Source organism: Corythoichthys intestinalis, chromosome 13 (genome assembly GCF_030265065.1).
Source record: "Corythoichthys intestinalis isolate RoL2023-P3 chromosome 13, ASM3026506v1, whole genome shotgun sequence".
NCBI lineage: Eukaryota > Metazoa > Chordata > Actinopteri > Syngnathiformes > Syngnathidae > Corythoichthys > Corythoichthys intestinalis.
This window is the reverse complement of record NC_080407.1, coordinates 22,569,497-22,585,577: the sequence shown is the minus strand read 5'-3', so window position 1 is coordinate 22,585,577 and position 16,081 is coordinate 22,569,497. Positions and strand designations below refer to the sequence as shown.

At 39.5% G+C, this 16,081-nt stretch overlaps 1 protein-coding gene across 1 annotated transcript in view; it reads left to right on the top strand.

The window, feature by feature from the left end:
- LOC130928078 (zinc finger protein 771-like) overlaps positions 1 to 16,081 on the top strand; it is a 29,108-nt gene that overhangs the window by 3,052 nt on the left and 9,975 nt on the right. Inside the window, exon 2 of the mRNA XM_057854306.1 lies at positions 5,633 to 5,743. Within this exon, the coding sequence (XP_057710289.1) occupies positions 5,633 to 5,743 (111 nt within the window). The remainder of the gene's footprint in view (positions 1 to 5,632; positions 5,744 to 16,081) is intronic.

Here is a 16,081-nt window from a genome sequence, read left to right as displayed (position 1 = left end):
ACGAACAACCTCGCTTTGACAATAAACAGCTGATTGAAATTAAGAGCGCTGTGTCATATGCTGTCGTTGTGTAGTAATGAGCAGACGTGACTTCAGCGGCGCTTGTTAACTTTTTTAATGCGCGCACACACTAGATATCATGAAATGGCACACTAGATGTGCTTGTCCCATGCCATTGGCTACGTGAGCCCAGAGTGATTATGGGACACGTAGTCCATATACTACATTGATGAATTCTAAACTGTCATGACTGAATGGAAGTTAGGAAGGCCAAATCATTCCATACTAGTGACTACAGATAATGTTGCAAATATTGTTAATTCAGTACGTGACACAGATGGATTCGGACCACAAATAGGATGTCTTGCTCATGTAGTAAACCTAGTTGCTAAGAAAGCTGTAGCAATCAACAGTGTGCCTTGCCTCACTTTACAAACAGTAAAGATTGTTCTCAGCACTTTTGTACAAACATTTTTCAGATCAGTAAGAAGTAAGCACAAACAGTAAATATTATGCACTAAAATGCATGTTTATATGATGGCAATTTAATTTTTGCTCGCTAGCAAAAAAAAAAAAAAAACCGAAACAAAAAATATAATTGTTATATTTTTTTACAGAGCATTAAATGTATTGAATCGGATCGAAAATCGTGACCCCCGTATCAAAAATCGTACGGAACCGTGACTTAACTGTATCCTTGCATCCCTATGGAACACCATTGCAGAAGCTATGACGGGGAAAAGTTTTCATTTGGCTAAATGCTTAAGTTATTAAGTGCAATTTTTTTTTCTCTTTTTACATTTTTTTTTAACACATTTTATTTATTCTGTGGTTCTGTGCGGTATCAATATTGTTGTTGTTTTATTGTTGTTATTGTAAATTGGTTAAAAAAAATTGGGGGGGGCGCAATAATATCGCATATCGCAATTTATGAGAATAATTATCAAACACTAATATTTGTTATCGCGACAGGCCTAATCACATGATGATTTTGGTACTTTTTTAATCACCCTGTATTATGGTTTTGTTGTTTTAGGCAACTCCGATTGTTGACATATAGGGTTGTTCTTGAGTGGGCGTTGAAAGGCAAACATCTGGGAAGAGGACAGCGACGTGTTCTTCCATCGTGTGTCGTCTCTTGCATCCGTGACAAGTGCACTTCTGTCAGTGGGAACTACAATGGTTTTGTAGAAGTAGAACTGAAGATGCTCTGCAATTGTTCTGAGTACAACTCCTACATACCCAGGAACTTTTGATCTTTTAAACTTTCACATTTCACAAATAAGACAATGTGTTTTTTTCTTTATTATAGTACATTAAAAAAAAAAGGAAAATATAAGCCTACTTATTTTTTATATCTACTGACATGTAAAATGACTTTTTCTTTATCAGGCCTTTTGATGCCTGCAGTGGTTTGGGGAATTGTAATTGGAGGCTTGAAATAAAAGTCTGGATCAGCAAACTTCACTGATGAATCCTGCAGTCTTTCCAGGACATGCACCACCAAATTCTGTCAGAATGTCTGCGTTGTTGGCTCGTCACGCCTCCAGGCAACCCATCTTTTTGTTTGCTTTGGAAACTCCAAGCTGTATCTCAAAGTCCCTAATAAAGTAAATTTGATTGAAATATGTACACATAAGAAGGGTAGAGTGAAATTGTTAATGGGACAAATGTTGATAGAGCCTATCATCAGCATTCCTCGTTTCCTGGCGCCCTTGCCTTCATGGAGTTGAAAACAAAAAGGAGCCTCTTCTGGGTGTACCTTCAGCATCTCCAGGTCACCTAGAGATCACAGTAAAAAGTAGCTTGTTAGATTTGTCATGATAATCAGCCTGTGTTGTAGACACAATCGCACCACGGAATAAGGAAAACCCTAATATCTAAAAAAAAAAAAAAAAAAAAACTTATCCAGGATTGTCATGTTCAGCAAAAAAGTTTTAGAATGTATTGATTTTTTTAAAATCGTATTTAGGAGCGTTGTTCAACGCTTTCCCAGTGACAAACTTGGAGATTACTTCTTGGTTTATTCCTTTATTTATTACAAGCTACGTAGGTGTCACTTATCTCAGGACATAGAAACGTAACAGTTATCACTCGGCGTATACTCAAAAATTTTCTTCTCAATTTTTCATGAAAGTGATAAAGTATTCCAATATCCTCCAGTTCACTCACAATCCTTACTATAAATAACCCTTCAATAACTGATTGCGTGAGGTGTCTGGGGCGAATACTGAAGGATAAAAAAAAAAAATTGTATGATTGACATATTACTTATTTACATACTACCGACTACTAGTCCCAATGAGGAAGAGTAGAGTACGTGTCTGTGTGTGGGGTTGTGCAAAAAACGGTGGTTGCTCACGCACACAACCTACAAACCATTCGTAAACCGAATCCCAACCCGAAGTGGAATGATTTACTGCATTCTGGATGGTGATCTGGAAGTTGACTGTACTGTTCCCCTTGTGTGTGTGAGTGAACAAAACTCCATTCAAAATGAATACGGGAGTCGGGAGGTAGCGTCCGAGCTCCAGGTGCTTTATTGTGCTGCATTGTCGCATCCAAAAATGAATCGGAGTGAAAAGACGATGCCTTCGAAGGTGCAAACAACACAACCAGCGCTCGCCAAACAACGGACTGTCGAAAATACTATAAAAATGGCCGCCACAGTACTTCCTTTCTGTCAAACGGCTGTTAAAATAATAGCACAAAGGAAAAATGTACTTCGTGAGATATTGGACAGAACATTGACCATTGTTTCCAATTTAAAAACGCGAACCATAAATATGCATGGTCAGGGGTGCACATATTTTTTTTGCCCAGGTTCTCAGAGGAGGACCTGGAGATGTGACTTGGTCCTCATTGAGCTTGATGCGATAAAATTATGACAAGCTTTACTTAGAGCCAATTAACTTTAATTAATTATATTAACAATTAATGCTTGATTAACATCAACTGGCACAACAACATTGCCATTACTTTGAGGTGAAATGTAAAGAAATAAACATAAAAGCACCAATTCAAAATAAAGGGCATGATGCGGCTACCACATTAACTCCAAGCCTTTGTAAAAGTGGGATGTCCTAACAAAAACACGTTTGTCAGTGCATGGCGCTGTTTTCATTGCCTTTATTCCGCCACTTGTCCATAGGGCGAGTAGGGTGCTGTCTGACATTGATAGTTTGCTTAATTGCCACATGCTCTCTGTTTTTTTCGTGCTTTTCAAAGTTTGGATGGCTGAAATTCTTTGACCCTACATAAAATGCGCTGCTCTTATCAGCGACATTGGGATTCTCACGGCACATTTTGTACCGCATTTCCGTGCGAGCATCATTTACTTCTAGCCATGGTACCTCCTGCCGCCACTTTTCAGCAAAAGTCCTTTTTTCGGTAGCTCCGGTTACGTCTCTGTCGTCTGTCTGCCTGTTGACGGGGGTGGGGGAACACGGAAATAGTTACTCAGTGTGGCCTGCATCTTCGACATTTTGAGAAGTTATTTTCTCGTGTCCGCCGCAAATACAGTGGTCAGCCATCGGTACGCAAAAGCGCATGGAATCCGTTGAGGGCCAGCGTGTTTGTCTACATCCAGTACGCATGCGCGCATGCGGACCACTTATGTGCACCCCTGTGCATGGGGTTAGTTACAAGCCTCACTAACGCGAACTGCGATATTGACGTGTGCATGCGATATACTTTCATATATGAAAATAATTTTTTACCTGTTTATCAGAAGCTCTTGAAGACATTTGGACAGTCGAAGGCACAGCATTTTGTTTCAGGAGAGGATGAAAATTCGCGCTGCAAATGCTCCAAAGCAGTACTTTTTCCACCGGTGTTTGTATGTCATATCCAGCAGAGTAACCACATTTTATTTCATTATAGTTCCTCGTTCTTCACAGGCAAGCGGTGGAAACTTTCCTTTGTCCATTTCTTCTGTATGTTTCCACAGCTTCTAAAAGCATATTTCACCATGTTGACATCCTTGAACACTCTGCATAGCAGACCGAGGTGAAGACGAGTGGCCATAGCACTACCCTCTATTGTGGTGCCATTGCGCATATGGAAAAATAGTCCCACACAATTAAATGAATTACGGCAGTTTGGTGAGACATTGTTTTGGCTGCAGGGGTTTTTTGAACATTGAGCTGCGTTTTGAATTTATTTGACTATGTTAGATCTGTGAATATCGGTTTTTATTAGCATGCTAATTGGCCATATTGATTTTCATTAGCATAATCACTGAAGAGCCTTGAAAATAATAAGACTAACAAACGATACGGATTTTCAATCAACTCCAATGACGAATGAACCCCCCTAGCTCGAAGATTAAGCCTGATGTCCAAAATTCTGAACTTACCCTTTAACGTTACTGTTTACATTGCAGAGTTTCCCCTAAGATTTTTTTCAATCTGTGGTGTTAGTGGTGGGCTGCATCGGAGGCGGTCAGCCCCACCAGGTCGTGCCGCGGCAAAATTGTTTCATTTCAAGGCAAATGAGATTTTTTTTTTTTTATCAACAACATTACTTTTTTTCCAATAAGAACCATAAAAAAGTTCTATTTGCGAAGTTTCATTCTGCATGGGAACACTTGATTGTCCTGGATTTTTAAAAAAAAAATTTGACGTCTCTTTCATGAGGGAAATCCAAAATCGGTGGTCTATTTATAGTCAGTCAAAATATGAAGGATTTCCATATTTGTAAAACGGATTCTAAAACACAACATACCTTCAATATTGATTTTAACTGAGCCAGCAACGCACTACATAATGGCTATGCCATGTGCTGAAGGTAAAATAAAAGATAAATTATTTCATGCAGTAGAGGGGAACAAGAGTACAAGAATGAAATAGATACAAAGTGAAATAAATAAATGTTGGAATAAATAAATGCTGAAATCAAATGAAAATAAAAAGTGAAATATATAAATAAAAAATGAAATAAATACATAAATATTGAAATTAAAAACTAAATATGGAAATAGAAGCATTTTAATGACACATGTAATCATGTATTTATATTTTTTACATCTGGCATACAAAGCCGTCGAGTCAAACATGAGAGGAATAAAACGCCAGCATCTCTGTGTTTACAGTGAAATAAAATGAGTTATTTTCTTCATCACAAATTGTTGCGACATATTTTGGTCTTAAATTATATTTTGAAGGTTTCGAAAAGCATTCAATTCGACTAATAAAATGGTGCAATAACGCTGCAACAGATTTATTCATCAATTAGTTGTTGTGGCCTTGGATTTAATGGGTTAGGGTTGAAAACCCTGTTCAGATTTATTTTCACTTTCCATAGATTAAATTCAAAATGGAAACGGTGTCGAGTCTGAAGTTTTGCAATGTTTTAGCCATTCATTTCAGAACGTAAAAGCCATTCATTTGTTGCCCTACGCACATACGCAATGTATGGCTTGGGCTCTTTTATGCTTTTATTCCTTTTTAATGTATTTTATGAGACTATTTTTGTTGATGTCTTCCTGATTTTAATGTGGTGTCAAGCACTGAATTTGAAATTGGATGACAACAAAACATGAATAAACAAAAAAATGACACAAAACGACTTTGGGGGCACAAGTTTGCAAATGAAGACATAAGATTTGGCCTGTGTGTTTGTGGTCTTGCAGATCTATATGTCAGCCAAGCCCATCGTCTTGGGCACCAGGAGTCGGCATGCATCAAGGGGGAGGAGGAAGAGTCGCCATACATCAAAGAGGAAGAATCCGTTCACATTCAAGGTCATTCCAAGCATTTTTTTTCTTTAGATGAGGCAGAAATCAAATATGGTACCTTCTCATAAGTACGAAAATCTCTTTCAGTCTAATATAGTAGATTTGCTTTCTTAGTAGCTGTGCAATGGACTCGTGACCCGACGTCAGGTTTGCGTCACGGCATTGACTTGACTATTGTTTTAGGGTTTCCTCTAGGATTTTTTGAAGCTGTAGTGGTGGTGGGCTGTGTCGGAGTCGGACAACCCCATCATGTTGTGCTGCACCGAATTTGTTTCACATAATGACAAATAAGATTTTTTTTCCAAGAACCATAACTAAGATCTATTTGCAAAGTTTGCATCCTGCCTGGAAACACTTGATTTTCCTGGAGGGGGGAATCGGCAATAGGTGGTCCATTTATAGTCAATGTGAGTGAGGCGTGCTGCAAGACGTTCCCCCATTCCTCAAGTCTGTCTTCACCTACACAGGAATTAGAAAAAAAAGATCTAGGAAATGAAGACACTCAAGCATCTCAGACTTATACAGAACTATACAATGTACAGTTGACCAAATGTCTTATTCTGTTCATTGAAGAGAAAACACAGTTCACCGTTGAGATAGGCACTGTCAACGCAAAGGCTGACTGTTGCCGTCAGCAGCACTCCCCATTCATCAGTTTGTGATGCCATCTTTGACATCATGCTGACCTGGTCCATATTCTGAAACACTTTCAATGGATAACCCATTTGGATTTAAATCAAATATGTTAAATTTACATTAGCCAATCCAACTTCAGTTCAAACTGAAGTGTCTTTGTGGGAGTTACTTTTCTTATTGTTGGTCAAATTCATATAGTGATTTGTTTCCATGAGATGAAAAATACTTCTTTGAATGCAAATACGCCATCGGGTTTTGTAATTTTTTCGATAAGGATTATGCCAGGTTATGCACGATGAACCTTTATCGATGTCACAATTTAAGGTAAAATAATACAATTATGGTTATTCAAAATAGTAGGTGCACGATTCTAAACACTCACCTTGAATTTTATGGTACAGCCTCGGCTTGAACTTTGCCATTTTTGTCGGTTAGGTCCCAGCTTGATTTCCTGTTTGCTTTTTTGCTTACTTCTCCCCTGGACTGTGCGCCTTCCTGATCTGCGTGCGATCTCATCTCATTCAGTTTTTGAAGTCTCAACATTAAAATACAATGCTTGCCATACCCATTTGGTTATTTCTACTCCTCCAAACATGAGAGCTAATACCTTCGCAACTGAAGAGCACCTGGGAGCATCACAGTTCCGAAATATTTAATTAGCTTCAGACGCTAATTAAATATTTTGGAATGTGACGGTCTTGATCGTCGTAACAATAATGGTCATTTTTTAGCGGACCCTCGTCCTCAGGAACTTTTCGCTTTCCAAAATACTGTACTTCAAACTACTCTTCTGAAATTGCAACAAATGCTATGCTAGGAATAGACCCTACTCACCAATGTCACAGAATGACGTGTTGCTGTATCCGGCCGCCATATTGTCCGTCATTGTTTATTATCCGTATTCTCAATGGTTTCAATTTGTCAATTCATTGTGCAATTCATGGAAGCCCCGGTGCTTTCAGACGCTGTAAACTCATTGGATACGTTGCATAAAAGGCGTTATGTGGAAATGCTTCAGTCTATTCATTCGCCAGATCCATATTTGATGCCTAAATCGATATTTTTCGACCCGCTGTCTTCGCCCTCTCTGCCTGACATCTGCTACCCTGATATCTACAACTATCTTGTCCACACAAAATCAACCTATTCTCACGAAAGTTTGAAAAACTTTTAAGAGCAGCACTCTAAGCAACATTACCCCGTGTGACCCTTTACTTCCAATTTTCTAAAATGGCGACAATCAATAAAAAAAAAGTTGACTGCGATGGCCGACGCTTCAAGGATAGGTGGATATTGGACTATTTCGTCAATAAAACACGCAACAACTGTGTCTGCCTCAATTGCAAAGAGACAGTCGCTGTTTTCAAAGAGTTAGATGTGACGCGATAATGATATTACCGAACAAGACACGCTAACATGTACGACAACATTACAGGGAAGATATGCAGCGAGAAATTATCGCAACTTGAAGCTAGTTTAATTTCACAGCAGCAGTATTTCGCAAGAGCCCGAGTGTCGAAAGAACGCCACAAAGACTGTTGAAATTATGAATTTAAAAAAATAATGAAGCAAATGTGACACACAGAAGGGCTTGCTAAAATTTGTTTAAATATTGTATTGTTCTATGTAAATCAGCCAAGGTAGCCCCCCGTATTTTTACCACACCAAATCTGGCCCCCTTTGCAAAAGGTTTGGACACACCTGTTTAACTGATGATCCGTAGACGAGGCCAGCTTCTTTCACTTGGTACCAGCTAACTATTATTCAAAATGTAATGATGGTGGAAGAAATAAGCATCTTGAATTTGAAACTATGTTGTCGGCTATTAGCCTCGCAATGATCTTAATTGTGTCAGCCCAAAACCCTCTAAATATATATTAAATGCATCTTACCAGATATAAAATGACTACTACATAATCTGTGGTAATCGTTTGGAGCCCAGTTTTCTCGTCGAATTGCAGCAGTCCATCTTGCTCTCCTCTACGGGTCTCTCGCAATACGGTAGAACTTCAAGTCTCTCCGTCTATCTTCTCTGTTATTGCAACCAACCGCCACCCACGCCTTCACCATTTTGATTATTAATGTTAACGAGCAGAAAAACGCCATAATAGGAGGAATTTACGTAGCGGTAATGCGTCAACACGACGAGTTGACGGACAATATGGCGTGGAGGCGTGGTTGTGACGTCATGTGAGTAGGGTCTATAGGACGCGACGATTCGGGTCAAAAACACCCCATAAAGAACTTAAACTTTACGTCAATGTCAGTATATTAAGATCGTTTTTTACAGTCTTAAACCAGAAATACATTCATTAACTTCAAATCCCTTTCTGTGGGTTTTTCTCCCGATGTCCGTCTCTGCGCCAAGCCAACGTACAAGCTGCAAGCTTTCAGTAGAACCGATGCGCTTTTCAAAATAAAGCGTGAAAAGGAACAATTTGTACTTTAGGTGCTTTTCAGATGACTTATAGCAAATACAGCGTACAAATGAGCTTCATATATACATTTAGACGTCATGTTCAATTATACAAATTATAAATGAGTGGATCTTTAATCTTAAAAAGAAAACCTCATTTGTAAGCCGTGACGGCTTTTTTTTTTTTTTTTTCTTGATGTGGCGGTCCGCCACGATATTTCAAATGTAGGGGAAACGCTGGAAAGGAACGTTAGCCACGCTGGCCCACGCAATGACAGCAGGCATGATTAATAGAAACCTAACTCCTGCAGGGCTAATATTAAGTTAGCGTAGTACAGTAACGTTAATTTTATTTAATAGCGCTACGATAACTTCATTTTACCTTGTCCCGAGTATCGCTCCGCCTTTGGTGGAGGAGGGATTAGGAGGGCGGGTTGAGTGGTGGAGCCCAATCCGGGTTTCGGGGGCGGTCATCGGTCGCGGTGTCCAGCCGGGGGTGCAGATGCGTCGGCAGGGCCGCGGGTAGCCGGGGCCGGGTGGGGGTATTGTTATGCAAGCGCTGTAATATGAGTGAATACATGACACTGTGTTCGCCTTGTTCTCCCACAATTTTGACATTTTCTGCCTTTTCTTGGTGCATTTCTCTTGGCTTTCGTCGGCCTCTTCGTCGTTATTTCTATACCCATGCATGGTTGAAATCAAATATATCCAAGAGAGTCCAGTCTGCAGCCAGAGCCCTCTCAATATATCTGCCGCAGCTGTGTTCTTCTGGTACATACGTGACGTTGCGTTGTCCTGTATTAATCGTAGTCCGGGCAAAACGTGATGCGTAGAGCTACCAAAATTAAATGATTCCTCGTGGCGGATAAAATTACTCGGATAAATTCTTAAACTCGAGTTACTCTAGTATTTGTTTCAGCTCCGGTTTCCTGTCTGTAAAGCTGAACAACTTCACATTTAGTGAGGACAGTACACATCATATTAATAATGTAAAGTTAAGAATGTAAAGTAATGTAAGATACTGTGAGGAACAATAAGGTACCGTTTAAGGAACTAAGAAGAAAAAATGGAGACAAAATGGCGGACGAGACTCCGGCATTGTAAGAAAAGTATGTCATAAACCGGGACTACTTGGATATGTTTATGTGAATAAAAGGAAATATCTACCACCAATACATAACATCAATAAGGCACAGTCCATACTGAAGGTTTAAATGCACAATTCCAATTTTTTGTCATATATATTTTTGGCGTGCCCTTTCAGACTGCCTTTGTCCATTGAGCCCGTTCAAGGATTACCAACTCGCAGTCCGACACGCGCTGAGCAAACTGACTCGCATACGCAGAAGCATCAAAACAAATGACTACACTAGCTCTGGACTACACATGCTGGCTGTACATCATCAGGCATGCAAACTTGCCACCTTTCCGCGAAATTTCGCCGTTTTGAAATCAAAATGGGTCATTCTTCTGAATCACGTAGATCCGAGGAGAAAAAAATGGGGGCGGGGGGGCATGTCAACAGGCGAGTGAAACCATTAACTTCAAAACCGTAGTCCATGCTGGATTGATCGTGGCGCATTTGCTACCTGGCCGCATAGAAATAATAATTTAATAACGACCGCATTCTGGCTGAATTAACCCTGCGCCCCTGCTTAACACACCAATATACCTGTCTACTCTAGATACAATACTACGGGATGGATTAGAATGTCGTCATAGAAATCCATTGATTGGACTGCTAGCAGTACATCTTGTTTGTGTATATAATAATCTATGTGCGCTTGTCCTCGATAATAACGTTTTGCTAGGCCGCGGGCGCAGCACATTTGTTCCCGGAAATACAGTGGGGAGAACAAGTATTTGATACACTGCCGATTTTGCTGGTTTTCCCACTTGCAAAGCATGTAGAGGTATGTAATTTGTATCATAAGTTCTCTTCAACTGTGAGAGACGGAATCTAATACAAAAAAAACAGAAAATCAGGTTGTATGATTTTTAGATAATAAATTTGCATTTAATTGCATGAAATAAGTATTTGATGCATCACAAAAATCGAACTTAGTATTTGGTACAGAAACCTTTGTTTGCTATTACAGATACCAAACGTTTCCTGTAGTCCTTGACAAGGTTTGCACACACTGCAGCAGAGATTTTGGCCCACTCCTCCATGCAGATCTTCTCCAGAGCCTTCAGGTTTCGGGGCTGCTGCCGGGCAACACGGACTTTCAGCTCCCTCCATAGATTTTATATTGGGTTCAGATCTGGTGACTGGCTAGGCCACTCCAGGGCCTTTAGATGCTTCTTACGGAGCCACTCTTTAGTTGCCTTGGCTATGTGCTTTGGGTCGTTGTCATGCTGGAGGACCCAGCCACGACCCATCTTCAGAGCTCTCACTGAAGGAAGGAGGTTGTCAGCCAAGATCTGGCGATACATAGCCCCATCAATCCTCCCCTCAATACGGTGCAGTCGTCCTGTACCCTTGGCAGAGAAGCAGCCCCCAAAAAATTATGTTTCCTCCTCCATGTTTCACGGTTGGGATGGTGTTCTTGGGGTTGTACTCATCCTTCTTTTTCCTCCAAGCACGACGAGCCAAGTTAAGACCAAAAAGTTAAATTTTGGTCTCATCCGACCACATGACCTTCTCCCATTGCTCCTCTGGATCATCCAGATGGTCAGTGGCAAACTTCAGACGTGTCTGGACATGCACTGGCTTCAGCAGCGGGACCTTGCGTGCGCTGTAGGATTTTAATCCATGACGGCGTAATGTGTTTCCGATGGTTTTTTTCGAGACTGTGGTTCCAGCTCTCTTCAGGTCATTGACCAGGTCCTGCCGTGTAGTTCTGGGTTGATCCCTCACCTTCCTCATGATCAGTGATGCCCAACGAGGTGAGATCTTGCATGGAGCCCCAGAACGAGGCAGATTGACGGTCAACTTGAACTTCTTCCATTTTCTAATAATCGCTCCAACAGTTGTTACCTTCTTACGAAGCTGCTTGCTTATTTTCCTGTAGCCCATCCCAGCCTTGTGCAGGTCTATTATTTTATCCCTGATGTCCTTACACAGCCCTTTGGTCTTGGCCATTGTGGAGAGGTTGGAGTTTGTTTGTTTGAGCATGTGAAAAGGTGTCTTTTATACAGGTAACAAATTCAAACAGGCGCAGTTACTTCCGTTAATGTGTGGAGAACAGGAGGGGTTCTTAAAAAAGAACTAAGAGCCGAAATATTTACTAGTTGGTAATGTATCAAATACTTATTTCATGCAGTTAAATACAAATTTATTATTTAAAAATTATATAATGTGATTTTCTGGATTTTTGTATTATATTGCGTCCCTCACAGTTGAAGAGAACTTATGATACAAATTACAGACATGCTTTGCAAGTGGGAGAACCAGCAAAATCGGCAGTGTATCAAATACTTGTTCTCCCCACTGTAATTAGCCCCCACACGAGCGAAGATGACTGGAAAACAGACGTCTGGAGATATTTTTACGGCGAAAAGGGCACCTGACGAGCCTACTACCTCGAAGACCCACGAACTGCGAAGGAGTGGATTCGTGACCTGTTTGTGAATAAACTGAGTGATTCGAGCATGTCTGTGCAACATGAAGATCAACTTGTAGAGATCGCAAATGATGGCGACCTTATTAAACGTACATTTGACACAACAACTCTACCGAGGTTCTGGATTAAAGTCATTCTGGAATATCCTGACATCGCTACAAGAGCATTGAACCTTGCTACAATTTCCAACATAGTAGCTTTGTGAAGCGGGCTTCTTAATTAATGTTTAACGACAAGGCAAGGTCATTAATAAAAAAGCCTACAGGTGTACTTGTTTATCCAGTATGATGCGCTATCAATCGAAGTTAAGGAGAATGGGACTAATTGCTTTGGTTGAATGTAAAAAGTTATGATCACTACAGCTAATGCTTTTGAAGACTTGTAATTTTTCTATTCTGTCTGTCTGTCTCTTAATAGTTAAGTGAATGGAATTTATACTGTACCTGTAAATTCATATTTTATGCTGTCCAGCTGTTCTCTGCTTCATGCAAATGGGACATACTGGATATTTTATAATTTAGATTTTGTATGATTAGCTACTTAATGCGTCTTATATGTTCTGATTTCAGGATGAGAGATTTAGACTTTTATATGTTAAATTATTTAGTTCTGTGTTTAATTCGAGATGTCTCCGGTTGCACTATGAAATGCACTTTTCTGCGCATGTCGTGTGTCCATGTTACTTTGTCACCTTTTTCACCCCTAGCCAGTTTGCATGCCTGATCATTCTAGGGTGATCATATTTTGATTTCCAAAAAGAGGACCCAAATAACAGACATAAATAATACTCGTTCAGTTTTATATTCAAAGTTTATATGGATCAATAGAACGCGTGCATGCACTGTGGGTGCATGACGCACACACGTATGGGCAGTTTGCCTGACCCTTGGCCATGTAAGCAATATTGAAATATTGCTCATTTGGCGCACAGAAAGAAAACCGGCATTTCTCATCGTGAAACAACCCCCCCCCCCCCCTTTTTTTTTTTTTGACTGTTGTCAGAGCTTGGTGCTAATGCACCGTTCTATCACTGCCGTAGCTCTCTGTCTTCTCTCTCTTTGCTATGGAGGACCAGGAGTGCAAAAATTAAATACATAAATAAATACAAAGTAGGCCTGAACGATATTGGAAAAAACTATTGTTGCGATTTTTTTGAGGTGTGCAATATATTGCGATATAATATTGCGATATTAAAAAATATATATACATATATATCTTTTTTTAAGAAATTTTCACTAGATGACTTGAATAGCTGTTTGGAAATACTTTGCATGACACACCGTGACCACAGTGTATTCATACAATACCGTTTCATTTGTGAATGATTAAAATTGCTGTATGAAGGGATCCAGGAAGCCATGTCTGCACAAAAGAGATAATTTATTGAACACAATATTTGACACTTCAACAGCAGCAAATACATTAAATGACAAATAAAAGAGCAAATGCATTAGTCCCCTAAGTTTTTGACAAAATATAACAATAAATAAAAACTTCTGTAAAATAACAACAAAGTGTGTAAACATATTTGAACAAAAATATTAAATATGACAAATAAGAGTTGTTCACAAACTATAACAATAAATAAAAACCTCAGTAAAACAACAATAAAGTTGTCAACATATTTGAACTTAAATATTAAATCTGTCAAATAAAAGTGCAAGTGCATTAGTCCCCTGAGTTGTTTACACAAAATATAACAATATAAAACTGCAAAACAGCAACAAAGTTGTAAAAATATTTAAACAAAAATATTAAGTATCAAAACTTTATGTGCAGCTGTACTATATAGTTATTTGAAAAATACGACTTACAATAAATTTAAATATAAAAGAAACAAACTCGATTGAACTTGTAAATAATTGAACTGAATAACTGCAAATAACTGTGATGAATAACAGAACCATTTTAACTCCCAAATGTCCTGCCTTTCTGATAGCTGTCACATGAATAAAAATAAGAAAAGACATTCCTGCAGCTGTGTTATGTATTTGTCTGCATATCGTCCACCTTCCTTGCTCAGCAATTCTCAACTGGGTCTCATAGGTTTTTGGCCAAGACTACTAGTTTATCCACCATTGCAGGCTTGAAACTAGAACGTTGGCACGTAACACTGTTCCCACCTGTACTAAAAAGACTGTGATGGGAAGCTCGTAGCAGGAATGCATAGATACCTGCGTTTTAAATGGTCCCACATGTTCAACGGATTACTTCTTGTTGAGGCAACCACGGTGAGGCACTGTCGACAGGGCTGTTTTTTGTTCCTTATATTCTTGTCGATAGCCAAAATACTTCCAAAACTCCTTTTGGAGACAGTCTTCCCTAGCTTGCTTGCAACGCGTTGCTTGCTTGCTTTCACTTTGAAAACGGCCCCTCCTCCCTCCGCTCTGCTGTTCGGCCCCTCCTCCCTCCACTCCGCTGTAGCAGGGGAGGGGGAAGAGCCGATGACTGCGAGCTGGAGGGAATGAGAAGCTGTGCGCTCTCCTTCCCGCTCCTTCCTCAAAACAAACGTTTGTGGATTTAAAAAAAATGAAATGAAAAAACTATCGCACGTCCTTGCGATGGGACTATTGCGCATGCGCACATCGCGATGGCGATGTTTAAACGATATATCGTTCAGTCCTAATACACAGTTAAAGAAATTATTAAATGTGTCATTAAAATGCATCTCATTCAATTTCACTTTTAATTCTTTTTACTCTAGCAAAATGGTTCTTAACCTGGGTTTGGTCAAACCCCAGCAGTTTGGTGAGAAAGTGTCAGGGTTTTGGCAAGTAAGGGCCCCATTTTAATACGCTGACTAAATCTATACAAACTGACATTCTAGACCAGGTTTTGGACAGGTTTGCCCCGAATATACATTTTTACCATTCGTATTTAACATATTGGCCACATCGTGAATCAGATGCTTTTATTTTGACACTTGCACTGTAAAACTAGAGATGAACTCTTTTGCTTAGTGCATATCTAGTATCGGCAATGACACCCAGTGCGTTAACTTGACAAATTGGGGTTCAGTGGCTTGCCCATGGGCACTTCGACAGTGGGCAGTCGTAGCCGGAAATTGAACCGCTGACCCTTCAGTCCCAGGACAACTTGAGCTACTACCTGCGCCTCGGCTGTCCGTTTCCATTTCTTTCACTTGCTGATTGTAACAAAAACTGGTTTGCTCAGTGGAAGGTCGACTCACACTTCTTATGAAGAAGTATAACAGACCTATGGGCAGTGTGGACTCAAGTTTTAATCTGTTTCAAAAAACATGCTGTCAAAGTGTGAAGACATTTGAACAGGATTTCGCTTACAGACTAGCTTGCTAGCTTAGATATAGCAGTATTAAATTTGAAATCTAATTGGAAGTGTTCGTTGGATGCACCTGTGAATCTCGGGTTAAGTACCTCTAGCAAGGTTAAGAACCACTGCTCTTACCACTTTTATCTTTGCTGCTGTGGTGTTATGGGCATTGGAAAACTAATTTCCGTGAGGGAACCCTCCCAAGGGATTAATGAAGTGTATTGAATTTAATTTATTAATTTATTTCAATCCTTACTTCTTCATTTCAATGTTTCTTTATTTATTAATTCACTTAATATTTATTTCAATTCATATTTATTTATTCCAATAAATATTTATTTCAACATTTAGTTCAACATTTATTCATTTCTTTACATTTATATTCATTTATTTCATTATTTATTTTGACATTTATTTCTTTCACTTTTTAATTTT